General features: G+C 42.0%; 2 protein-coding genes across 3 annotated transcripts; one reads left to right on the top strand and one right to left on the bottom strand.

Moving 5' to 3' along the window:
- Positions 1-24: 24 nt before the first annotated feature.
- Positions 25-12,206, bottom strand: slc7a2 (solute carrier family 7 member 2). 2 transcript variants are annotated; one of them, XM_023395987.2, is made up of 12 exons: positions 11,954-12,206; positions 10,050-10,430; positions 9,810-9,965; positions 8,796-8,961; positions 8,501-8,637; positions 8,190-8,412; positions 6,902-7,041; positions 3,665-3,767; positions 2,870-3,081; positions 2,605-2,771; positions 2,412-2,520; positions 25-1,959 (listed from the first exon to the last, which is right to left on the bottom strand). In XM_023395987.2, exons 2-12 carry the CDS (start codon positions 10,417-10,419, stop codon positions 1,769-1,771), a joined length of 1,974 nt encoding a protein of 657 aa, XP_023251755.1. In that variant the 5' UTR covers positions 10,420-10,430; positions 11,954-12,206; the 3' UTR covers positions 25-1,768. The 2 variants fall into 2 exon arrangements, with proteins under 2 accessions (XP_023251755.1, XP_023251756.1); XM_023395988.2 differs by lacking the exon at positions 6,902-7,041 and adding an exon at positions 6,470-6,606 and having other exon boundaries at positions 11,954-12,203.
- Positions 12,207-16,593: 4,387 nt separating this feature from the next.
- Positions 16,594-27,632, top strand: mtmr7a (myotubularin related protein 7a). Its single transcript, XM_023396007.2, has 14 exons — positions 16,594-16,806; positions 17,115-17,237; positions 17,379-17,541; positions 17,846-18,003; positions 18,109-18,237; positions 19,857-19,991; positions 20,250-20,382; positions 22,255-22,364; positions 23,823-23,948; positions 24,365-24,414; positions 24,498-24,698; positions 24,865-24,999; positions 25,195-25,321; positions 25,441-27,632. Exons 1-14 carry the CDS (start codon positions 16,783-16,785, stop codon positions 25,780-25,782), a joined length of 1,956 nt encoding a protein of 651 aa, XP_023251775.1. The 5' UTR covers positions 16,594-16,782; the 3' UTR covers positions 25,783-27,632.
- The last annotated feature ends 367 nt before the right edge of the window (positions 27,633-27,999 follow it).

Below are 27,999 nucleotides of genomic sequence, written 5' to 3'. Positions count from 1 at the left end.
AAAAGGTAAACATTAAACACTGTCTTTTTGGAAAATACATTTATTGTATTTGTCTGTGCAGCTGGTAACAAGTGAAACTTCATCATGGTCACATCTATGCACGTCATCCTGTAACTTCACTGGAAGACTCTACACGGGTAATGTAGAGGTTCAGTGTGGGAGAATACCCACCTCACTCCTGCTGAGACCAGCTTCTGAATTTTTATTTATTTATTTTTATTTTTATTTATTTAATCCAGTGACCTGCACACATCAATCAGCCTGATCGACCAGTTACCAACATATCCTACAGCCGCAGCATCTGACCTCTGGAAAAGTGAAGGATCTCTCCACGTCGGATGGTGTAAAACAGATCAGAGATCAGACAGCGAACACGTTTCTACTAGAAACTAGAGCTCACTGAGCCTTACAGCTCATAGTACTAGAAAAACGCAGATGGCCCCTAAAAGGCCTGGAGAAAGAGTGCTAGCTCTGAGTCTTCATGCAGTTCAGAACAAAAAGTCTCTTCAGACTGGTTATGAAGCAAGACCCCAGTCACTGAAGTAAGACACTGAACACAAAGAAGAAACTTGGAAAAAAGCCCATTTCATCTACTTATGTGGCAAAACAAACATCTTCCTATATAATACTTTAACTCGTAATTAATTGTGCTTCTTGTTAGGTGGCAAAGTACTCTAGTTATGACAGAATAATTTCATGACGGTTATATCAACAGCAAGTCTGCAGATGTATCAAAACACAGTGTTATAATCTGACAGCGAAAAAAAAGAAACTACAAATACTTTTTCAGGAGAGCTTTGTCTCAATAACAGTTTTCTTATTCAGACTGTAACAGTTCATACACATAACACACCCAAGTAAAAATAGAAAAGTAAACCTGTGCTGAGTAAAACCACCACAACAGCTATGGAGATCTCAATAACTACAGTAAAGAAAGATATGACTTGTTACATAATACCCACAGAAGCCTGAAGCCTCCCACCAGCATCTGGTCGACTTTCAGGTCGCTGACATAAAAACAGAGTCGAGTCACAACATGTTAAGTGCCTGCAAAACTATTTGACATTTTGTACATTGGTCTAAATGTGGCAGTGTCTTTATGATCTTCTTATACAGCATCACAATTATCACAATAATGCATTATGCACATAAAAGTTCTAAAATATGTTTCGACAACACATCTTTAACCTTATATTGGTCCTTTTTTCCGCTTCAGACACTCACGTAAGAGAACAACAAGTGCTTTTACCACAAACTAACATCACTTACAATACTAACACACAACTGATGTATCAAAATCTAATAATATCTGGACCATTAAATGATAGCACAGTTTTCAAAGACTAAAAATCCAACTGTAAAAATCTGCTAAAAATGTAAAAACTTACAGAAAAGACAACGTGTGTGTCATGCACTAAAAAGTCAAGTCCGTAATGAAAGAGAAAAGCTTTGCTGCAGTCTTGAGATGACTGCTTCAGTGTTAAAGGAAATGAACATCACTCTCCAGTGTTACCTGTCCATTCAAGTCTGCCTCCATGCTGTCCATGAAGTACAATGTGACCTACAGGATGCGGTCCCATCACAGTGATAGAGCGGCTCCACGTCACGTGGTCGCCGATACAGAATACTGACGCTGCCTTCGCAGACTGAATGTGCTCGTGGCTGAAGCACGCACGGTGAAGCAGTAATACAGGTGCATCAAGGCAGAGCTGCTGTGTGCTTTCATGCATCTGTTGCCTCACAGAGTCTGTGAATGAGCTGGTAAACTTTAACACTGGCTGGTCTTCTCTGGGAAGATGAAACGCTCTTGGTCTTTTCCTACTGCACCTGTGCCAACCTGCTTCTCCCTGCTGCTCTTGCTGTGTTCCTGGGTGGTGTTACTGCTGGTTACTGGACCCTGACGTTGGCGCTGGCGCTCCACACTATGCCACATGCCGTAGCCAAAGTAGATCAGGAAGCCTGAGAAGGGCCATTGGAAAAGATATGAGGTACCAAAAAACAGGACATTAAAGGAATAGTTGGACATTCTGGGAACTGATTTGCTTTCTTGCCAAGAGTTAGATAAGCAGATTGATACCACGCTCACTTCTGTCCATTAAATATGAAGCTGGAGCCAGGAGATGGTTATCTTAGCTCAGCATAATGACTGCAAGCAGGGCGAAGCAGCTAGTCTGGCTCTGTCCAAACAAATTTTATCAGCCAGCACTTCTAAAGCTGAATAATTAACATGTTATGTCTGGTTTGTTTGGTCTGTACAAAAATGTAAATGTAAAAGTGATAGGAAACCACAACAAAACTACAGGAATTCCATGGAGCTGTTTCCCAGTAAAATAAGTGTAGGTCACAAAATGTTGCACTATGGCTGCAATTGCTGTTCAAAAATTTTGGGACGTACATTAAAAGGAACCTACCCACAGCCATCCACAAAGAGAAACGTATCCAGGTGTCTCCACTCAGCTGAACCATGAGGTAAATATTGACAAATATGCTCAGAATGGGCAGAAACGGCAGAAGAGGGACCTATGATAAAACACATGTCAGATCAGCCTCATTCCATAATGCAGGACAATGTGAGAACAGCAGACGTATTGAGCTTCTACGCACCATGAAGGAGACCTTCTTGCTGGTCTGCGGCTGCCTGCAGACCATGGCGACGCAGCCGCTGAAGATGAGGAGACACACAGACAGCAATGCCAGGATCCACACTTCCATACCGAGGACGGAGTAGATGTGGTACGTGGTGAGATAGCTGACCACACACACTACCAGCACTGTGTTTAACGATACATATTTTAACAGATAATCACATGTTAATCAGGCTGCAGTCAGACAGAGCACCAATAAACAGCTGTTGACCTGTCCTGCCTACCTAGCACACTGATGGACATGTTGACCACACTGGAGGAATGCTCCGAGGGTTGGACAGGAGGGTGCAGGACAGTCTGCAGGGTGGAGCTGTCGCCCTTCAGCATGTTGAGATGGGACTCTGACTCTGTCAGGTCTGACTCACCCTCTTCAGAGGACAGGTAATCCCTCTCACTGGGACCTGCACGCCGCTCCAGAGCGCCGTCTGGCTGGTACCTGGAGGACAGATGCAGCAAAGGTTAAAGGTCATAAGTTGCTGCTTTACTAAAGTTCACAGCCTGAAAAGCTGCTTTCAGTGTTTTCAGTGTCTAAAAGTACTACTGGTTTATATATAGTGTAATCTCTCTCTCTCCATCTATATATATATATATATATATAAATATATATATTGTGAAATAGTCTAAGGTGTTTTTTTACTTTACAAAACAAGTGAGGCCTTTAAATCTGGTTCAAACCAGGGAGGGAACAGTGTGTCAGTGTCTGCTGCGGCTGTGGTGATGAATCACCTCTGTGCGACCAACACAAGTGTACAGAAAGTACAGAGTTTAGCGAGTGTAGAAAACTTAAGTAAACACCTTGGTTCACTCAAGCAGCCACTTCACGTCCACACAATGGGAGCATTCACAGCTCTTACATCACCAGTTTGATGCCAGAACATGAGGTGTAGAGTACGTTTCACAAACAGGCTAATCATACCTGTGGGCTCATAGAAAAGCTGTAAGGGAAGCTATTTCACAATTCTGCACAAATAGGTTTTCATCAAGTGATATTTTTAGTTATTTTCTATAAATGTACCCACCTGAGAATCAGTACACACACAGCAACCAGCGAGTAGGCCAGCAGCGTCCCAATGGACATCATGTCAACCAGGGCTTTGAGGTCAAACAGGAAAGCCATGATGGCTACAGCAAGCACAAAAATTAAATTAACACAAACACGTTCACCTATAAAAGAACATTTATAAGAAATAGGAGCCTTACTGATGACTAAATACATAAAAACAGTAATTTACAAAAACATACAGTACAACATATAGTGCGACAATAATACTCTTGCAATTATAAAGGGGAAAGCTGCTCTCTTCAGATGCACCATCCAACAAATGCACATCAACATGAACAGATGCAAATTAAATTTCATGCAGAAGTGTTTTGACAATAAAAAGGCACAAAAGAGCTAAATGTTTCCAACAGCTGTGATCACCTCCATACCATGTGTCGTTTGATGTGAGATACACTGTGGTTTGCCTCTCTTGTATCTCAGCACCAGACTCCAGTGTGGAGCTGATCACAGCAGGGCAGTTCAAACACAGAGCAGTGGTATGTCCGCTGCTCCTCACAACATTATATTAAAACAAAAAATAACAGAGAAAAGCTCCCCTGAACACTGCTGCCAGGTGTTCAGTACATGGCCTATGGTGGTGTGGTATGGTGAACCCTCCCGGGGTTCACAGCTACCAGCCAGTACAGCAGGTCATTCACCCTGCGGGTCTTCTAACCCCAACACCTGAGTACAGTGAGCAGGATGTTACCATGTACTGTGCACCTGGATCCCACTGAGCAGGAAAGCTTTAGAAGTAGACATTCTTAACACTGTATGAGCACCACAACAGCCTCCAAAGACCAGATTGTTTGAATTTCATGGAAGTCAGATGAATGTGTTGAAAACTACTTGGCTGAAAGTACCAAATGTGACGACCCCTGGGGTCCTCTTGGGGGTGTGCTGTCTGTTGGCCTGACCTATCCTCTTGTTCGTAGCTGATCAGGTCATTAGGAACACCTGTGTTCCCGGGTATATAAGTCCTGGTGGCTGATTAATCTCTCTCTGCTCCTCTCCACAGGCGCATCCTGCTTTTGGCTCTGTTATGTCTTCGTTTGAGTCTTATGTTTGGTTTTGCACTTTACAACACTCATGCACACCATACACCACTGATTTACTGATTTCCACACCTCATACTTGGAACAACATTTAATTTGGTTTCCTAATTTGGTTTAATAAAATATTCTTTATGAATAACTGTGGTGCGTCTCCCTTTTTGTCGTGACCACTTGAGCCGGGGTCATAACACAAAGTAGCCGCAGACTACTGTGAGGCTGTGACAAAACATGTCCTGTAATTTCATCATCATGAACACTTTTAATATAAACACACCCACTACATAACATCTCAACAGTCACCTCTCTATATATGAAAGCTGTCTTAGTAATTTTCATACAATAAAAAATGAATTTGGCCTGATTGTGTCTTATAAGCATAACTGTAGACTACTCTGTAATTCGTACCATTAGATCAGTAACTACAGTCTTGTCAGCGGCTCTGTGGAGCTGTGCTTTCAGATCCATGCTAACATCAGCATGTTTCAGACAAATGCGCACAATGACAATGTTAACATGGTGATATTTAGCAGGTATACAGTTTACCATGTTCATCATCTTAGTTTAGTGTGATAGGTAACATTGTAATATTAAAAATTCTGACCTGATGAAAGGTCATGGGATCAGCTAAATTATTACAATTCATCATGAGGTGGGGCCTGAATGTCTGCCCCAAATTTCATTGCAATCCATCTAATAGTTGTTGCAATATTTCAGTCTGAACTAAGGTTGTCACGATATCAGATTTTCATGAAATAATTATAAAAGGTCAAAAGAATTCATGGTAACGATATTATCACGATAATATTGTGATAACTGTAGAAAAAATGCAATCAGTCTAATTCATCTTGAAATTAGTTTTGTCTCTTTTTTGGCTAAGGCTCAAATACGAGTGTGGGTAGGTGGAGAGAGAGTCTATATCCATAACTGTACAAAAAATTACAAAAGAAACAATTACACTTAAAGGTTTTGCTATTGCTACGCAGCCAACGTTAGCAAAGTAACGGCAATGTTAACTCTTGTCTCTATCACATCATTATTTCTACTGAAGTTAGCACGCTAACCAGCTAGCCCCTGCCTGTTTCGTCTCAGACATAGCGCTGCTTAGAGGACGTATTATAACCTCTTGTCTTGTAAATGCAACTATGGCTGAAGCTCACAATCACCACTACAGAAACCACGTTCGGCAGCAAAGAAAGGTTACAAACAGCCCCTTTAATGGACAGTGAAAAGGCAACCAGATGAACTGACAAGCAAAAGACCCACAAGGCCTGACATCTGCCATCATGATATTATCATATATTAACATCATATCAATAGTTCATTTTTTAAATATCACGGTTATCATCAATACCAGGATATCGCAGCAAGACCTAGTCTGAACCAAAGTGGTGGACCAACTGACCAACTGATTTTGCATTCCTAACGCCATGATGTTAACACGGCTATTCATTCACTCTCTTTTTTTCTTTTCTTTTTTTAAATTGTTATTACTTAAAAAAGTGACCAAAGTCAGATGGACTTGTGGACTGAAGTGGTGAGCACAAGAAAATTATTAAAATAAGAAAAAAATGAATAATGAGTGTAATGGTTTTGTGACATGCTTTTAGAAACACCATCACCAAGTTTAACATGCAGTCACCACCAACAAACAACGATATCAATTCAAAACCCCAAACAAGGCCACGATTCAACCCCATGAGAGGCGAGTCCTCGTCTCGAGAGCTTACCCGCAGTGGTACCTGCCGCCATGGTGGCAGCCACAGGCGACTGGCGCTTACTCACTTTGGACATAAATTTGAACAGAATACCATCTCGTGCCATGGCAAAGAGAATGCGCGGTAGAGGGAACATGGAGCCCAACAGGCTAGGGAGAAGAGGGTTCATGGTTAAGTTGAGGGCATTCTGGGAAAGAAAACATGACACCTGTACAACTGTGAAAGAACAACACGTGTTTGGATGGAAAACATCCCACAAAAATGGACAATTTAAAGAAGAAAGTTTAACAGAGCGGATCAATTTCAGGATGACTGCAGTTCATGACTTTTAGGAGGCAGAAGAACCAACAGATTCATCTGTATCCTCTTACTGCGTCTTTCACAGTTGATTGGTGGAGAAAGATTAGCAGGAGTGATCTCACTTGGACGCTCCCCGGCTCTCACCTGCTACTACACCGGAGCTCATAGTGGCAATAAGTGGGGTCTTCGTCTTTGGATTGATTCGGGCTAAGGCTTTGAAAAGCACCCCATCCTCTGCCATAGCATAGATTACACGAGGCATAGGGAAAATGGAGCCCAGCAGACTGCATGAGACAGCAGAGACATGCAAGACCAACACGTTAATCAAGAGCCCAAAACACAGACACACACAATCACACACCTACAGTCACATCTTCAAAGCTTCAGAGCAAGATTAAAATCAATGAGTGCCTTTCTTTCCTGTTGGTAATGGTCCCATAGTGCCATCTTTTTCATGTACATATCGTGTGTATTGTGTATATTGTATTTATTAGTGTATATTTGGTTTATTTTTGATGTATATTTCCATAGATGTTTATTCTATAGATGTTTATTTTTCTGCTGTGGTAAATGAATTTCCCAGTTGTGGGATTAATAAAGTTAATCTAATCTAATCTAATATAAACTAATCATGTTTATCTTCTATTCATTTACATCAACTTTAATTAATGGAGGTGCTCTCAGAGCACAATTACAGGTGACCGATGTTTGTCAATTTTTCATGTTTGAAAGTAATGTTTCTGTTGGTTTTAAAGAGACTCATGAGCCCTTGAATCATTAGATTTCCCACATTCAGTTCAAAACATTAATACAAAGAAAAAATACGCTAAAGCAGCTTTGACAACGATTATGATAACGCGCTGTTTTGTAGAATTGTTTGCAAAACTGCCAGTCAGAGGGCAGCCTGTCCTAAACAGCATAAACTTGCAGCTATGACTTATCCAAGATTTAGCTGATTCGATTTAATTAATTTGGGTCAAATTTGATAATATGCACATGAGATCAGATCATGGGATGAGTTGGAGACTGACATGCACCGAACAGATGGGGAACTGAAACCCTCAGGAAAGAAAGACAGAATTAAGTCACACCAATATATCATTTTGAGACACACTTGACCACCTTATTTATGATACTTCATTATAAATAGTATATGGACACGCGGATATCTCAAAACAGAAAAGCGCTGCAACAACACATCCCATTAAGCAACAAGAATCAATCCAATAACAAGACACTTACAGAGATTTATGGTCACAGTTTTGACCAGATCTCAGTCACCATTATCACCCATTTATAACATGAACATCAATCTGAAATTAAAGTCATAAACTCTGTTGACTCAAATACAGTCAAACTTCATCTGCTATGAATACTGATGTTTTGTGCTTGAGTTATTCTACAAAATCATCTCGTTAAAACAGTTGGTTACCTGGTGGAGAGGGCACAGAGGGAACCCACAGCGACCACATATTTGGCGGGGCCCCACCCCACATATTCAAAAGCCATGGGCAGTGGGCTCTTCTCATCCAGCAGATAGTAGGGCATCATCAGGGTGAGCGCAGCTGACACACCGAAGTACGCCAGGAAGCACACGGTCAGTGACACCACGATGCCGATGGGAATGGCTCTCTGGGGGTTCTTCACTTCCTCACCTGTCACACACAGACACACACAAATATGTTTACATTCAGTTTATGGCAAATTTAAGTCAAACTAAATCACAATCAATCAGAGGCTCACCTGTTGTCGCAATGCAGTCAAATCCAACAAAAGCATAGAAGCAGGTGGCAGCTCCAGCTAAGGTCCCACTGAAGCCGTAGGGCATAAATCCTCCGACTCCATAATCACTGCTCACATTAGCCGTGACTGACAAATTCCTGAAACATGTAAACTGTCATTTTATAACAACATTTGGAATTAAAATGTAGGTACAACCTGCCCACTGCCTTATTTAGGGAAGCATAACAAAGAGTTGACCTGTATCACTGTACCTGTGATGGTTTGTGTTGTTATTGTTAGCAGATGAATACATTACCTTCTAACTATGGTGACATTAATGAGGGATTCTTCAGTTATCTTCCAGTTGTATGTGTCTCCTTTAACAAAGCCGGAGATGATGACGAACAAGAGCACGAGCACATTGATTGAAGTGAAGACCTTATTGACCCACGCTGACTCCTTCACGCCAAACGACAGGAGCCCTGAACAAGAGCAAAGATGATGATGCTAAGCATAATGTTTACCACATAAATTGTTAGTTTTGTGTGTTAGCATGATAGCATCTATATTTGATCATAAAACAAAGAATTAAATTTTTGACCTGCTGATTACACTAAAGGTTGATTTAAGTTATTCTTAAACGTATAAATGTCCCTGAAAGTTATTTGGGGTGTTTCAGACCAAATCAAATTAAGGATACACTTACAAACCTTTATTTGTCTTTGAGTTTTCATAAATACTGGAACTTTTTTCTGATGAAAAGTTATTACATAAGTTCTACATCTGTCATCCAAACACCAGTGGATTCTTCCTGGGTCACACTGACCTAATGCAATCACAGCATTGGCAGGATGATAGATACAACGCATGATGAAGTCTTCAGTTTTAGCCTCAGGGTCATAAATGTGGAATGTAACCCACAATGTCCTCACAATGTCTCAGTCATCAACAGCTACTGATGATACTAAACCATCAGCTGTGACAGTGGAGCTTCTCAGTGGCCTCAGGTTGTAAAGAAACTGCAGTTGTATGAGCTGTGACTGTGGGAAAGAGGGTGCTGCGGAAGACAAAATGATCAGGGTATTTTTGCAAAGGACGGGGGTGAATGTGGGCTCCCAGTGGACTCACAAAACCCTCCAGCGTGCATGTGCCCTGCCTCGTTAACCACTTACTTAACCACAAGGTCCTGCCATCTCTTTATTGGGTTATGCCAGCTGTGGCTCATGAAAATCGTCCGTTTAAAACAAAATGTACCAAACCTAATTCCCAATTTTTTTCTCTGCAGCCTCATATTGACCTGAATGTTATGATTCTTTATTTGCTGCCTTACCAGAGAGCAGCAGTATCAGGCAGACAGCGAAGAAGTCAGGGTACTGAGCCAGACCAGGAGAGTTCATGCTGAAGTAGGTTTTACAGAATATCTCTATGTGTCCTCCTATCATTTCATCAAATGTGCCACTCCAAGCTCTGGCAACTGAGGAGGTACCTGTGAGAAAACAAAGAGCAGCCACAATGAAGACACAGGATATTCTTCAAATAACATCTAAATCCGAGATTTTCAGTAACTCACCAATCACATAGGACAGAATTAGATTCCAGCCAGTGATGAAGGCCCAGATCTCTCCTACAGTCACATAACTGTACAGGTAAGCAGAGCCTGTTTTAGGGACGCGGGCCCCAAACTCAGCGTAACACAGACCGGCCATGACGGAGGCCAGGGCAGCAATTAGAAAAGAGATGACGATGCTAGGGCCGGAGTCTCCCTTGGCCACCTCACCGGCCAGCACATAGACGCCAGCGCCCAAAGTGCTGCCCACTCCCAGCGCAATGAGGTCGACGGTTCCCAGGCATCGGCACAGCTTAGAGTCCTCCAGGCTGCTCAGGTCGACCACTTTTCTGCGCACCAGGGAGCGGCCAAATGACAGAACCTGCTCCAGCATGTTGACACCGTCTGACAGAGGGAGAGAGAGAAGAAAAAGCTGAAAATACCTGTGCAGCTTATGAAACAACAGTTTCATAAAACTTAGTATTTGAGTCTTCTGTAGAAGGTCCTGTCCTGAAACATGCTGTTTCTTGTCACTGTCCACATCAGAGCATGTAGAGCATGGCTGAACGGCTGAGCTTGGGGAATGAGGGGGTAATTTGGTTGGATGAATCAATATGTATAGTTGCACTGGAGTGTGTGCATGCAAGTGTGAAGGCCTCCAAGTTGCAGAGATGCACATAAAGAAGAAATATTGTGAAATACATTTTGAAAAATCTCTCACAATCATGGTGGAAGAAAGAGTAAAAGAAATCAGCCGGTAGCTCTCATCACCCATCCCATCACCACTATTCTTTATCTTAGCATCTGTATTTGCACTTTTTTTAACATTCAATAGCAGGTGCATAAATTGTGAAATCAAAGGCCTGCGAGCACTGTTTATTTAAGCTCCACCTGCTTCGCAGCTCCTGGAGTTTGTTGAAAAATGTTGAAAAGTCAGTTGCATAACGTGAAGAGGGAAACAAAGGTGGGGTTAGGACTGTAGAGAGGGATGTTAACCCTACAAACTATGACGTGCATTTAGGAATGCTGCCAAGGGCTATAGCGTGGTAAAGTTCATACAGTAAGTATCCCATTAAAGACTATTGTCTGGGGTCATGGTGCAGATCTAAGTACTCAAAGGGCTGCATTCATAAGCGGACCATGAATGCTCCAATATGGCACAATAAAGACATTCCAGTAGCACTCGTACCTAATGACATAAAAAAAAAAAAGGAAATTAAAAAGAAAAACTGCAAAGTCTTCTTTGTTTTCATTGTGTTGTATCTAAAAATGTCTCTTTTCATTTACTGGATTGGTGGGGATGCTGCCTAAAATATTTGCATGAAAATGATAAAGGAAGAAAACATGCCTGCTCTGCAATGAATAGTTTCTGGCTTGCTTTTGAAGTTACGGCTCCTTCTTTGAACCTAGACGTTGATTATCTTGACCGTAAATTTACACTGACGACCGTCCCAAAATGCACTGATCTCCATTTCAGTGTGAATTTGTAGACCAAGAGAAATGAGTTTTGGGTGTGACAGCTCATTAACATTACAATGTGGGCTGTATAACAGCGTCTCACAGAATATAGTGAATGAAAACTGGAAATCACAGAGCCACATCAGATTTTGACATGTGAAAGTCCAGTTTTGGAAAAAATGACAATACAAATTTCAGTAATATTTGCTGTCAGGTAAACTGTGAATATGCATGATCATTCAAGACTTGTCACGTGTATTTCACATTGTACAGTGACACTAACATGAAGCACATATCTTACACTGAACATGCTGAATTTCTCTGTAAGGTTCACAAACAACGCAAACAAAAGCTACTGTAAATATCTGACTTCTGATTTCTACATTAGTTATTCTAAACTTACCACCGTAGCAAACCTACACATTACACTGGATTTTTTCTATTTAATTAGAGACATTCCATACACCTACCTGTTAGAATGACTGTGTGGATTGACTGGTCCAGAAGTTCAGACACTGAAACAAGAAGGCTGTCAAAAGTACTTTCCTTCCAGCCTACTTCTGCAGGGAGCGCGCTCAGCAGGTCAGTTGCACATGAAGCACAGGTAAACGTCAAATCACATCTACTGACCCCATGAACTGCAGCCTCGAAACTCTGGTTCACCAGTCCGCTCAACACTAATTGACTATGCTGGCATGTACAGTGTGCAGAGCAGTATTTTAACTCCTCCCCTCTCTGTCCCCAGTGTTTCTTCATAGGATCTGCCCTCGCCTTGCCCCTAGACTCAGACTCCAGTCCCGCCTCAGCCAGGGGAGTGACATCCCCTGAGGAGGGAGCCAAGAGGGGAGGAGGGGACCCCAGGGAAATTGGGTGGGGGGTATGTCACCTCCATGCTTGAGGTTTGGAGGAGTACTACTCTGTGGAGGCAACATTGCACCATAAGCTCTCAACGTGGGATCACACAGCAGAACAGAGAGGGGAAAAAGAGGAATCTTGACAGTAGAAATAGTGACTTCTAATGTACACTCAAATAGATCCCAGTTCACCAGATGCTTACCTACTACTGATAAATGGTTAGGCAACTGGCATTGACAAACATTGAAGCAGACACTTGTGTTTACCCAGTGCAGTCCACAGGAGTGCTGCTAAAAGCATGGGTGCTGATTGGTCAATGAAGGGTGGATGAGCTACAGTACTGGGAGGTTAAGTCCCCTTAATGGAAGACAGGTATTGCTCAATGTTCCCTGTGCTACTGGACCTATTGGACATTACAAAATCAATAACCCGTCTCTGTGTGGTACACCACCAAAAGTCTGGACTCCAAGTTGGAGCTGTTGGAGGAAAAACAGATAAGTCACATTCCCTGAGAATCACAACTAAGGTTGAGTTTGCAACGGAGAGTGTTGCTGCCAAGACCAGCTCAAACCAGCCTAAGACCTCAGTGGGAAGGTGGCAGCTGGCCCTTGGAAACACCGTCCAACCCACAGACCAGAGACTTGACAGCACAACAACAGTCATTTCTCTCTGTTTGTCTGTCCAGCCAGCCAGCCAGCCAAATATCATGGCCGATCGCCCACCAAATCTTGGCTGCAGGGGCTGATTATCTGACCTGCATGCTGATGGGAAAGCAAATGCTTTCCTTAATGGTGGGCTGACTGGAGACACTATTGTAAATGCTGGCTGTTTGTCTTACACACACACACACACACACACACACACACACACATAAACACACACACACACATACACACACACACACGTGTCGACAATAGGACCGACATATATTTACATTTAATACAAATACACAATATGTCTCCCATCAAATGGCCTGAAAAGCATAAAACTAAGAAAAAAAATCCAAAATATCAGAGTGGAATTGTAAGCCCTTTCATATTTTGCTAGATAGTGCACCAAGAAGAAGTTGCAGTAGATCACTAAAAGCTGGTAATCTGCTTGTCACACTTATGTAGTTTGAAACACAGCTGCATTCCTTCCATGTCATCCAAGTTACAACTAGGACCAAACTTTATTTGTTGCTATATATTTATATATGAACTGCAATGTACATGGAGGGAATTTTTTTTATAAATGTCAAATAAATTTTTTGACAAAATTCACAATATATCACTTTTACTTTGTTCTAATAATCCCATAATATCCTCCTGTATGACATAAATACTTGCTTTTGGAATGGGCATTAAGTTTCTTCACATGCAGGTCGTCACTGTAACCATGGAAAGGATGGACAGGAGTCACCGGCTCACCGTATTTCATTGTTGACCTGCGCTAATTGTGTGAGGCCAATTGAATGCATTTGCCCTCCAATGGCTGAGTGACCTAGCTTCAAAAACGTGGATATGGTCAACAGATTGAGTGGTGTTTGCCTTCCAGACAGCGGGACTGCTCGCTCCAGTTAACACTGGTGTCACCAGGAAATGTTAGAGTGAACAATTACTGATAAGGTGGACAACAGCTGTGTGGAATCAAGACAGAAAGAGTGACCTCAAGATTAAAAACAGCAGTTGTTGGGGAAGGAGGATACTTAGACCTCAGTTTAACAAAGACCAGGCCTAGGCTAAAGTTAATTGGATGACTGACACACTACAGGATGAACTAAAGGACAAAGCCACAGATGACTTTGGGTAATGAACAACAATAACATCTAATCTCTTTTGTGAACTATTATTAAGGAAGAAAACACAGACTAAATAAATATTTGATGGGCGATGAAAAGCAAAGTTTAATTCAAATAAAAGCAGTTTGTCCAACATCACATATTGACGATGCCAGATTGAATATGTAAACCTAAATTAACTTTATCAATTTTATCTGGTTCAGTGTCACTAAGCTGAAAAAATTAAAAGACAGAGAAGTAAAAAAAATAGGTATACTTTTTACATTTAGGAAGCAAGTAAGAGCCACGGTTTATTTAGTGTAATGGCACAAAGCCTTTTCATATTACATTTCAAGAACAGTCTGGGGACTGAAGCCTGAAGACATCACCTGGTCGTAGTTTGACTTAATACTCTTTTTATTAGGTAGGAGGATGAAGCATTATTTATGGATGTATTAATCGTCGCCAGGTAAGATTCTCCCTCCCTGCTCTTCAAAAAGTCATTTCCTGTCTCTAGTTAGTATACAAGCCTTGCAAAGTATATTACTTGCAGGTACTTTCAGGTTTTTGTTTGGTGGGTCTGACTCTAAACAAAAAAAAAAAGACTACATTTGCAAAAATTTAATTGTCATACTTTGACCTTTCAGGAAACTACATTGGCCAAATGTTTGAGGGGGTCAGCGCCTTAATTCTTGGAGTTAATATATTGTGTATTCAGTGCTATCTATCTTTAGTTTCAACACATCTGGCAACCGAAACAGATTCCTTTATATATGATCTGTGATGTCCAAGAATCTTTTGGCCTCTGGGTTAATTGTGGCCTCAGGCTGACTTTATTCCAAGTCTCTCGGGATACACTGCCTCTTCCAAAAATGAATTCCACACTGAGAAAAGATAAAACGTGGGTTACAGTAAAATTGGCGGACATTCACAGGGGATTTCACAAGTTTGCAAAATTAAATTTAATTATTTGGTTGCAAACCTTCCTTCTACACTGTCAAGCTCATTGTTGGGATTTTTTTTTGGCCTTTCATATGTGGAAATTACTCCGACAAGACATGTACCAGTGATCATCATATAATCTGCATATGCACATAATGATCTCTCATCCAGGCAGCAGTGAGTTGTTTAATCCAAGTGATATCAGAACTGTTCTTTATAATCATTAGACAATCATCTTTTTTTGGGTTCTTCATGCATGAATGCAGCACAGTAGGAGAGGGCGTGCAGCAGGGCTGCCAGGCGTCAGTAAGTCAATCACTTCTGCTTAGTTTAACTAACCACTTTTATTGTTTTTTTCTGTCTACTGTCCTGCAACAGATGGCTGCTCTGCTCAGTGGTGCACAAAATACTCAAAATATAAAAATACATTTTAAAATTTGGAACGACTTGCTCAAACTATGAAGACGTCAGAACTTGATAAACGAAAACATTTCCCTGGGTGTGCAAACAAAATGTGCGCTCATCCAATTTAAAATCATGTGGGATTCATCTGTTTACACAAGGGATCTTCTCAAAATAGCCTCACGCTCTGTTTAACAGTGAAACATCACTTAAACTCTCGATATTTTGTGCTCAGTGCCAGAATGTACAACGCTGTATCGCATAAATTTAACCTATAGATAACATTTTAAACCCTGCTGGCCTACTTCATCACACAGCCCTGAACATCTGGGGCTGCCAGGGTAATTGATACCAGGTTTGACTATGTTACACCCACACAGGTGTTTCCACTTATGTTGCCTGCTTATACCTCTCCTCCTGACACCCTCACTATGTTGACTCATGTTAATCATGTTAATGTGGGATTTCCGTCTTTATCGTTCTCATTAGCACAGTTTGGTGACCTGCATAACTGCCAGCAAAGTTTCACCAGACATGAACCCCAGCAGGTGAATTCAGCCAGAAAAAGTAGAAACACTTGTACAACTGTTTTCCTTTTTTGCCTGTAGTATCTAGGGTTTATGAGTGGCTCTTGACTGTTAGCAGTCCATAGAAACCTTTTGTAAACAAATTGTTACCCAGCGAGTCATGTAAACTACAGAAATTCATTATGAAACCCTTTGAAGCAGAGTATGGGCTCAGGGTCTGTCCACAACAGGTAGCTAATCCGAGTCACATGGCATCAGCAGGTGTGAATTGTTTCTTAATTAGATAGCTTGAATGAAAACCAGAGGTCTTACACCGGAAGTAACTATTGCCCTTTCTGTGAAAAAAAAGTTATTCTTGCCAACATTAGCTTATTTATCGATAAACCACTTACTTATTCGGTATGTCTAATTGGAAATGTCAGTGAATATGTGTGGTAGGACGCATTTCCTCTTAAATGAAAGGAGGTCAGTGAATGTCTGAGATTTACTTACTTTTGCGGTGAATCCTCAATAAAACGCGGGTTCAGTAACTTCATTTGATCAGCAGCCTGAGGTGCCCTTTAACATTTTATTCAGGCCACGGCTCCGCTCTTGGCGGGCTTTAGGACCCGGAGGTGCACCTCCCGTGAAGACGGCTCAGGGAAGAGCAATGTTATTGCGCGGTGTACCTGAGCGCTGCTGAGGAACAACCGTAAACCATTTAATCTCACCTACAACTCACTGTTACACTGCTGTACACATGTTGTACTGCTGGTAGCTGTGTTGTGAAAGGTGCAGTGGTCACAGGAAGCTGCGGCTCGTCTCTCAGCTGCTGATGGAGCACATCCGACTACCAAAGGTAACCGCGGATCTCGTTGCAGTGATTAGCCACAATGTCCGCATTACCTCAGTGATACGTAAACACAAACCGCCATGTTTACTCACAATTGATACAGAGTTGTGATTCAGATAATTAAGCAAACACGCAGGTTAATTTAAAGGGCGTGTGCAGTATCAGCCACGTAGGCAGCCGGGGTCTTCCTGCTGCTATCAGCTGCGTTAGACGGCTGGGTGTGTGCTCGTCCATCAGTGCATTTAACACAGCTGTAGTTTTTTGGGAGCTGAGGATGAGGATGTTTGATGCTGTTCTTCACCTTCCTCCTCCAGGTGGAGAATGTCAGGCTGCGGGACAGAGTCTCTCCCAGGAGGAGTAGGGTGGGCACCCTGTACCTGACAGCCACACACACCATCTTTGTGGAGAATGAGGCCGGAGTGCGCAATGAAACTTGGGTAGGCATGAGCTCAGTGCACTGACGGGGTGAAAAATCAGTGCAACACACAGATTGTATCCAAGCGTCACGTTTACAGTGTCAACATGGTTACTCATGCCATAGCATTATGGAAGGTCAGTTTGTCTTCCATTTGTCTTAGGTGCTTCACAGTTTGGTGTGCAGTGTGGAGAAACAAGCTGCCACAGCGTCAGGATGTGCTCTGCTCATCCACTGTAAGAACTTCCAGGTTCTTCATTTTGTCATTCCTCGAGAGCGGGAATGCCACGATGTTCACCTGTCCCTGCAGCGTCTCTCCCAGCCAGGTGAGATGTGGTATGATGCCAGCAAAGGAATGATTTGGTGATGCTCTTGCATTAGAGCCAAACCATTATATCATGGGGTCCTTATTATTGTCTTTTATCAGCTATTTTACAGCTACATCAGTATCGGTGCTGGATTAAACATCCCTCCTCCAGAATAATCTGCTGCTGCACTATCATGAGATTTTTGATGATGATTGTTTGCTCTGAAACATCAGGCTCTAGTTTTCATCTCCTCTGCTTTGCAACACGTTGGTCTCATACACATTGGAGGCTCTCCTCATCAAACCAGTATTGTGCCTTGCAGAGAGTTACGCAGAGCTGTATTGCTTCTCCTATAAGCCTAACGTGGATGAGGAGGAGAGACGGCAGGAATGGGACTTCTTGGACCTCAAGGCTGATTACAGCAGAATGGGACTTCCTAACTCCCTGTGGAAACTCTCTCCCGTCAACCGAAACTACAAGGTCAGCAGGCCGACATCCATGACCAGTTGTACTATTTCATCCTAATATGGACATCACGGTTTCTCTGACGTTTCTAATGTCTTTTTTTTTCCTTTTTTTTTTAAGGTGAGTGACACTTACCCCGCTGACCTCTTTGTACCTGAATCTGCCACACCTCCGGTCATCGTGGGGAGCTCCAAGTTCAGGAGCAGGGGAAGATTTCCCACTCTGTCGTACTACTCCAAAGAAAATCATGTAAGTTGACTACATACACGTTTTCTTTATTTTCTATATGCCTCCTATGTTAACCAATATCATAGGGGCATTAATCGTGTCTGACGCTCCTCAGACGCAAAACAAAACTGACAGAACCTCTGATTCCATCTCTGATTCAGACCCTGCACATGTATGAATACGTGTTGACAATACTTCATTTTTGCTCTCTTTGTTAGGCTAGTTTTTGTTGCTGAAATGTCATCTACCTCTCCTCTTCCAGCAGCTAGCCAGAAAGTGAGTCTCATAAACATTAAGTCACTGCTGTTGAGTTGTTGGTGCCGTTAGCAGTTAACGCTCATTTATGCTCAACGCTGGATGTGAATAGTCTTTTTTTTTTCTTTACTCTGCATTTTTTCTGTCTTTATTTGTCCACGTTTTCCAAAAGCTTATGGATGAAACAGAGCAGTACCCCGAGAAATCTTGGGGGCAGTGTAGCCAATGAAAATTAAAAAAATGGCTGGACTTTTTGAGGAGAGGTTATGTGATATTTAATGACCCCACAGGCCACCGCCATCTACAGTGCTGCCTCCACTTTTGCCAGGTAAGAGGTAGATGATTGCGCCCTCCACCATCGTCACCGTGTTTGTTGATGTCAGAAACTTTGACTCGAGTGGATTTATGGCTTAACAACCATGCCAACGCAAATGATGCATGGAAGTATGTGGGCAGTGACGGCTACATCGTCTGTTTTCAGACGTAAAGGGAACATAAATGAGCCTTTGGGCAGTAAATTTTTTTTTCCCCATTCAATTTTCCATCAGTAGATCTGATATAGACACTGAGCCTGAAATTAATCAAACTGATGATGCTATGATGGTACAGAAGTAGCACCAGACTCTGCATTTGGTTTCTAGTTTCGTATGGTATGAGAACAGTCTTTCCGAGGTGTATGATATAAGATGTAGTTTTTGTCATAATGTTTGTGCTCCAAACGTAGTTAGGTTCACATCAAGTTACTGGTTCTGTGCCTCTTCAGCTGAGACTGACCTATTGATCATGTGGGTCAAGTGGTCGCCTTAAATACTGCACCTCTGCAGCAACACAACAGAGGTAGATGCCGATATGAGACTATTTATGAGGAGATGAAGCAAGATGTCCATTCTGGTCTGCCCCGACAATTCAGCTACAGTTATTCTTTTTTTTTTTTTTTTTTTTTTTTTTTTTTTTTTGAAAACCATATATTTGAATCAAGAATAAGCCTAAATATCTGTAATTCATCCTATTAATCCCTGACTGGACAGTTGGGAGTGCTTTATGTGTGCAAGGTCAGATTCCCAGGGCTGATGGTCCTGTGTGTGGATATCAGTTCGTACAAAGGGGCTCCACTCTGGCTCATGAGCCAGAAGGGAGAATCACACAACAATCTCTGTCCCTTTCCCTTGTGTCCCCTAAATGGAGATATGAGAAGTTGTTTGGCTGATTGTTTTAAATTGAACATGAAGAGAGAGAGCACTGTGAATTTGCATGTACCCTGATTCTCACATGACGGATGAATTTTATGATCTACATGTCATGCCGAGTAATAATTCACTTAAAATCAACTGTCAGACGAGTAAACATTCCCGCGTGAAACCTGAGCGCCTCTTGCCTCCTCCCAGGCTGCCATCTGCCGCAGCAGCCAGCCTCTGTCAGGTTTCAGCGCTCGCTGCCTGGAGGATGAACAGATGCTGGAGGCCATCTTGAGGTCCAATCCCCGCAGCGACTTCATGTATGTGGTGGACACCAGGCCTAAGGTGAGCCCTTTGTGCCTAAGGAACGGCCTGCGAAAATACAAGCCATGCAGTACTATGCTGTATGTTCAGGTGGGCTTTATTTTCCATGCTGCGTTTTGCCAGCTGGATGTGCTCACAGCAAAAGTCTTGAAAACATCCTGGCTCTGTACTAGCTGAACCATGATCAATATTATATAATGGAGATTTGTGTAAAAACCCCACTTTTGTATGATTTTTGTTCTTGAAACACTCTTAACTGACAATCATATGTTTTTGTAGCTGAATGCGATCGCAAACCGAGCTGCGGGAAAAGGCTACGAGAATGAAGATAACTACTCCAACATTAAATTCCAGTTCATCGGCATCGAGAACATCCACGTTATGAGGAACAGCCAGCAAAAAATGCTAGAAGGTAATAATCACGTCCTGTGCAGACAATCTGTGCCTCACTGACTTTTAGAGTTACATACCGTAGAAACAGTTTGGAGGCCACAGCAGTGCATTCCTGACTGTGACAGAAATGTCTCAACACATCAGTGTTTGTGGAGCAAAATGTATATTTTCTGGCACTGCCTGTTTAAATTTGCTGCTTCTTCCATAACTAAAGCAGAGCGAGACCCCATGCTACCCCCTGTGGTTTTCATGTGCACTCATGCAGACTGGACTGTGCTGCAATCAGACCTCAAATGAGCCCACAGGAGAATTTCTGGGTATTGTGCAGGGGTGCTCCTAGGAAGACTTTGAATCCATCTGGATTTTATTTCAGAGCTATTTTGGTTTCCCAGAGTGGACAATCCAGGACCTTATCCCCCAAAGAGAGACAGAGGGCGTGAGAATGATGTGATTTTAAGTCTTAAAAGTTATAGCTGTTCTTAGTTGTGATAACTCTTTGCCCCCTGGCAGCGCAAGGGAAGTCTTTAAATGCTGGAGACAGCGCCTGCCCTTCAGAGCTCGCCTGACTCTCCCTACCCGATCGTACACTTCAATAAGATTTAGAAGACCCCCCGCCTGACAGCATGACCTCAAACATTTCTTCTAAGTGCAGCACACCAAGTGTTACAAAACCAAAGGCTGAATAAACCTGTTCACCTGCTCACTCTCCTATCAGTGGCCTCACAGCACTTTTACAGGTCAGCAAGCTGATGCGCTGTCAGCAAAAAACACTTAGTCACCTCAGTCAGCAGCTTAATGAGTGAGGACGGAGCAGATGTTTTCATACAGTAACCTCAAAGTGTCTGAATTATGAGTGTTAATGTGATAAATTGTCTTCAGCAAATAAAATGTTAGCCATGGAGAAACGGGTTCATGTCACTTCCTCTCAGGGAACTCACAAATATTTACGTTGAACCCTGAAGATGGAAAAATAAATTTTAGGTTCTGTTTTGCAAGATAAACAAACATAATGCAGGAAGCCTTATGGTACAGAAATGGATCTGCATTTAATTGTCTGCCTCGTGTGATTGTGTTTGAATATGGCTTTGTCTTCATTCATATTTTTAAAAAACACTATAAAAAGACTTAAGTCTGCAGCCACACTGCAGCTGTTGTGTGAGGCTGCACTTAGGCACAGGAGTTAGTTAAGGCTAATGTCAGCATGCTAACATGCTCACACTGACATTAACGTGCTGATCTAAGCAGGCATAATGTTGTATCATGATGAACATTATATACCATCTTACTTTAGCGTGTTAGCATGCTAACGTATGCTGATAAGCACTAAACTCAAAGTACAGCTGATGTTGATGGTAATTTTGTAAGTCATTTGATCATAAACCCAAGCGTTGGACAAATTAGAAATGAGTCATGGCAATGAAAATTCAGGGGATTACCAAAGATTACCAAATCTGCTTGATGGGGGACATGTATGAAAATCTGGGACCCAAGAAAAAGTCAACCCTCTGGTGGCACTGGAGGAAAGGTCACAGAGACAGTAAATTATGAGTCATCCTCTAGGGACCATGAATGTCTCTACAAAATTTCATGTCAATCCATCCAGTAGCTGTTGAGATATTTCAGTCTGGATCAGTGGTAGATGTGTCACTGAAAACATTGGCTGGCATCCAAATGAGTCATCACATGTGAAGCTAAAGGAAATCTGTTTGGGGGTGGGGACAAAATATACTCGAATGACCCATATTTTCCCATGCCATGCACAGACTCCCCCATAAATTCACAGTCATGGATTTTGTCCTTATAATGAAAGTGAACGTGTGGTTTAATAAAGTCCCTCAATCAGGTATGCTCCATGTTTCCTGCCAGTGAGACAGCTGTGTTGTGGTTACAGTGTGTGAGCTGCGTTCCCCCTCCATGTCCGACTTCCTGGAGGGTCTGGAGAGCTCAGGCTGGCTCAAGCACATCAAAGCTGTTTTGGATGCAGGCATCTTCATCGCCAAGGTCAGTCTGGAGGTTAATCCCCGCTGTCTGCTTCACCACTGCACTCAATATTAGCTTAGGTGCTTGTGTGTGTTGTGTCCTGCAAGTTTTGTGTGATACATATTGTCTGTCTGTGCAGAGATATTTATTTAACTGTGCTTAGTCAATAAAGAGAAGAATACTTCTGTTGCCAAAAAATGACTGTCCCTTTTGAGTTATACAAGTAAGAGACTTTTGGCTGCTATTTTTTCTTGGGCTCCACCAATCAAATACTTAAGGTAGTAAATGGCTGAGGGATGGGAATGGCTGAGGTTGGGGTTAGTTAGTTCAACAGTCAGGAGTTGTTGTTGTTGTTGTTGTGCCCAACAGGAAACTCTAGTAGCTGGCAGTTTCCCCTCAAAAAGTTTCATTTACCATAGGGCTTTTAATTACTGATAAAATACCACAACCAACTGTGTCAGACTTCTCGTATTATAAAAAACAAAACAGAAACACCAGGCAGCAATCAACAACAACACAACACAATACAACCACAATAAAAGTACATCTGTCCAGTTCCCCAAACTTCAGCAACAGGAACTCCAGGCCTCTGATTCAGTCCTGTTGAAGCCGTTTCCATTGTTCAGTCATTCCTGTTTTTAATTTCTGCAATGTATTGGAGGATTTTTAACTGGTGCAAACAGGAGAAAATTCAACATCTATATTTTAAATCATGCAATGTTGGCATCCACATTTACTTGCTTGCACACTTTCTTGCCGTTATTGGCGCATAGCCACATTTATCGCCCCCAGCTGTTGATCTGTGGAATAGCATGAAACCAGGAGCAGGAATTTGTCTCACATCATGCAAACACTCACTTGTAAAAATGTTACTCTATAGCACTAATAGTGGACAGAAGTCACAGACTATCTTTAACATTTTGGCCTTGAGGGTTTAGGTGTCAAAGCATGAGAAAGGAAAACTGATATATCCATTTTAAGGGTAAATTCCACCTCAAATCACTGAGACTATTGGTGTCATAGTTTGATATTCTCTTGGTATATTATCTTTTTAATGGATAACAGGCAGAAACTTGTTTGAAGTGTTTCTAATGCAGCTGAAAGTCACCATCAAAGGGCAAACATCTGTTCTGATAATGGGCTGAGGTTAAATTATAATCTATCACAGAGGCAAAATAGTAACCAAATTCTTCACAGACAGTTAAAGAGTTTTAAATGACCTAGTTGGTCTACTCCCATTTTTGGCAACAAAAAAAAAATTTTTTTGCCACTAGAAAATCCACAGAGAGCAAACAGTGGGACTTTCTGCCCTATCTGACATAAATGATTGATGATATTTTCATGTTTCCAATTTATTTTGTTTTCTAGCCATAATTTACTCTCAACACCCTTAATGTGCTCTGGCACATCACAGACTGTATTTGTGTGTGTGTGTGCGTGTGTGCGCGGGTGTGCGTATGCGTACGTGTGTGTGCGCAGGCTGTTGCAGAGGAGGGTGTCAGTGTCCTGGTTCACTGTTCAGACGGGTGGGACCGCACGGCCCAGGTGTGTTCAGTGGCCTGTGTGCTGCTGGATCCCTACTACAGGACCCTCCGAGGACTCATGGTAAATACTGAATTTTTGCATTGAAGTGTAGGATTGAATCTTAGAAGTAGGACTGTAAATGTCACATAACCCTCTGGTGTCTCTGTGTCATATTAATATATGCAGCCACATTGTGGCTTTAGCTGAAAGTAGTCCATGCTGGGCTCATGGGGCTTGTCTCTTTGATCAGAAGGATTTGTGAAGGATATCTTGGAATCCAGAAAGAGCCACTATGGAAAATGAATGTAATGCAGAGGCCTCCTTTTGGGAATTGCCCCTGAAGTCAGAGGGAAATGACCCCACACAGAGGGTGAAGAGGTTCAGCCATTCTGCAGGGATTGACTGTGCACTGTGTCTGAACCTTTAATCATGACATACTGGAATTCAAGATGAACAAGACTGTAGACTATATTTTGGTTTTGTTTTTCTTCACTCAGGTTCTCATCGAGAGAGACTGGGTCTCATTTGGACACAAGTTCTCTCACAGGTTTGACTCTAAACACGACTTTCAATACATCTATGATTCAGATATTTTGTTTTGATCTAACTATACATGCCCCTCTTTTCCAGATGCAATCACCTGGTGGGAGATCCTAAGGAGGTGTCTCCCATCATTGATCAGTTCCTGGAGTGCGTGTGGCAGCTGATGGAGCAGTACCCCTGTGCCTTTGAGTTCAACGAGAGGTTCCTCATCACCATTCACAGCCACATCTACTCCTGCCAGTATGGCAACTTCATTGGCAACAACCAGCGGGAGAGGATGGAGCTAGGGTGAGATTTAAACCTGCTGCTACCATCACTTTCTTTTCCTTTTCAGAGCACTGACATCTGGCCTGAGAGGAGACTGACGAGTGAGGAGAGGTAACAGCCAGTAGTATATTACATCACTGGGCTTGTACAAGTACAGACAACTCTGTCTTTATCTACCATTTGACAGAGTGCAAGAGAGGACTCACTCTTTGTGGATTTACCTATGGACGAACCGTGCAGACTACATCAACCCTCTGTACAGGCCTGACCACAGCCAGACTCAGGGGCTACTACGGCCGTCTACTGCCCCCTACTGCTTTAAGTAGGTTGTCACTAACAGCAACTAAAACAGCTTAGTTTGAAATCTGGTGTACACATGTTAAAAATGCAGTTCTCAGTTGAACACTTGGCCTCTGATTGTCTGAAGAATGCTCATAGTCTGAAAGTGAAACTACTGTAGGGAAAGACACAGGAGTTAAAGGAGGATGATTTCACAGATGAACTTGGTTTTGTATAGGTTATGGAGAGGCCTGTACAACCGCTTTGACCGAGGGATGCATCCGAGGCAGTCTATAGATGATTACCTGAGGGCCATCCAAGAGGAGACGCAGCAGCTGGAGGAGCAGCTGGCCTCACACAAACAGGTAGGACAGTGCTGTGAATTCATACTGCAAGTCATTTGTCACGAGAAAAAAATGCCCCTCCAGTGTTTTTCCTGCTTATAGAAGTTGACTGTAGTCTTCATGTGTTACAATATCAATAGAAAATTGCTGAACTGGAGCAGGAGCAGGAATGGCATGTCACCCAGAAAGCAACCACCTTTGATAAGAGTCCCACAGCGTGGGCTCTCAGCAATGACCTCACTCTGGCCAACACCCCTCAGGACTACACTGGGGGCTTCATCACCAGCAGCCCCTGTCAGCCAAAAGCACCAGACAGCAGCATGATCCTCCTGCCCCAAGACCTGAACAAAACATCCGAAGCCAACCTCTCCAACGGCAGCGACCAGGAGTCTGGGATCGCAGACCTGAGTTGTCGTTCACCCGCCAGCGAGGACAGCACCAGGGATCCCGACTCAGATGAGGCTGCCTACTCTGCTGCCTGAGCAACCGTAGCATGTGGTGGAAGCCACAGTAGCTTCAAGGCCACTGAACAAATGCTACCTTCACATTAATCAAGTGACCCGGCTATTGCCGCTAACCTTAGCGAAAAGTCGGGTTGCACAGCTTTCTTGCACTTTTGTTTGCATGTTGTGTGGTGGACTCGCCCCGTTGCCACATACATACTAGTTAAAACTAGTTGCTGTAGCTGAATAGATTTTACTTCTAACACCAGTGAAACAAATTCTGAAAGTAATTGCAAAGCTGAATATAGCTTCCAGTCATGTCTGTTGTTCAACAGCAGAATTAACCCATAAAACTGTACACAGTTTAATATTGGCGTGATCTCAACAGAAACTAGTTTACTTAAGTAAAAGGCAAGTAAATGAACAATTCAGTGTACATGTAAAATGAGTAAGTATGAGCGCTTTTTATTATGGTCTTCCATACACTTAATTTATTCATTAGGCATTTGGCTTTACAATGTAAACACTTTCTGAAAACACTGCTACAATAATGGATCGCAACAGATTTATCCCCAACTAGAAAAGCAGTGTTGGCTATAAAAAGAGACAAACAGGACTTTGATATCAAATTTTTAAAACGACACGAGCTTCTAAGAGACCAAAGCATCATTTTAGGTGCATTGATCTTTAAAGCTGCTAAGTTAGTTAATTAAGGGGAAATCAGGACAGAATCAAACAGATAAAACAGTAACATAAGATGGAACAACAAATAGAAAAACTGCAGGGATAAAAACAGCCGACTCAAGGTGTATGCAGACTATAAGCTGCTGTCGCATTGTACTAAGAGAATGACTCATCTTTGAAGCAGTGTTTTGCAAAGATTTATCTCCTCAAGTCTTTTTCCATAAAAAGTTTTGATAATTTTTGTCTAACAGCTGTTGTAGATGCTGTCGCACCTTATGGTCACTGCTACTCACAGACAGTCTGGGTTCATGATTTCAGTCTGGCCTGAAAGACGAGCAGTAATCCTGTTCCATCCAAAATGTAATTCAGATGGCAGTGAATTTGTGTATCAGTCCCAAAGAACATATAATATGAACCGAACTCACTCGGCAAACCACAGTGACCTCAGCTGGGTTTTAGAGTCATTACACTACAATAACCAGTGGTTAGTTGTGGCTGATTGGCACCTTATGAGCCACACCTGCAGATTTCAACTTCATACAGGATATCACGTGATATTAACGCTACACAATGGAAAATAAGCTTTGATTTTTATTTTTATTTTTTCAGAAGATGAGGGAACTTTATACATTCCTGCCCACATGACTTCAACACCAGATTTGTTATGATCAAACCAATTTTTTTACTAAAGGGAATCAACTGTCTACTTGTATAAATGACAGTACTACTGAACCAGCAGACGAGAGCATGTGAACACAAATATTTTGCTGTCTAAGGAAGCAGATTACTGACTGACTTTTTGAATATTTGTGCCATTTTAACTGTAAAATTAGGATTAAAACTGCTCACTGTAATAGTGTAGTACACATTGCTGTAGGTGCACTGCAATACTGCAAATGAACAATGTACAGATGATCAAGCAAAGCATGTTAAGATATTTTTGTACTTTGACCTATTTTTTTGACTACTGTAATCTTGCTTTAATGCGCTTTGTTTTTATTTGTATCAGAGGGTTTAAGTTGTCTGGTCATAATGACTTCTGACCTTGTATAAAAGAAAGAGCTTCATATTGCTGTTTATTTGTTCAGGTGGAAAAAGCCAAATTTATCAAACTGACCTAAATACAAAATTGTGTCTATTGTGTCCAAGTTCTTGTGAAATAAATAAATATATATGATAAATAAATACATTACTGTCAGTTATAACGCTTTAATGATTATTGTGTTCTTGTTTGACCTTTTTTAAGAGTCCGTTCACATGCATGGTATGCAGATAGTTTTGGCTTCATTTACTCAGGGTTTGAGATTTTTGGATAATCTATAGAACGCACTGTGAATAATTTTCATAGGAACAAAGTAACTAACTTTTGCAGGCTTAATGAAGAAACCCTCTAAAAATGGTTCTTAGCATTTATATACTCAGTCTACAATAGGCAAAATGCTAAAAAAAAAAACTCTGTATGTTCAATCCCACATTTCAGAAAGATTAACCAACGAGCTGCAGTCTGGTATGTTTGAGACTTGACACAAATTTATTTAGTCAAAACTACTATAAACCCAGTTGTTTCCCTTT

This window comes from Seriola lalandi, unplaced genomic scaffold (assembly GCF_002814215.2).
Source record: "Seriola lalandi dorsalis isolate HSWRI2012SDOR001 ecotype SW California unplaced genomic scaffold, Sedor1 jcf7180002054971, whole genome shotgun sequence".
In the NCBI taxonomy this organism is placed as follows: domain Eukaryota; kingdom Metazoa; phylum Chordata; class Actinopteri; order Carangiformes; family Carangidae; genus Seriola; species Seriola lalandi.
This window is presented reverse-complemented; position numbering and strand designations above follow the sequence as displayed.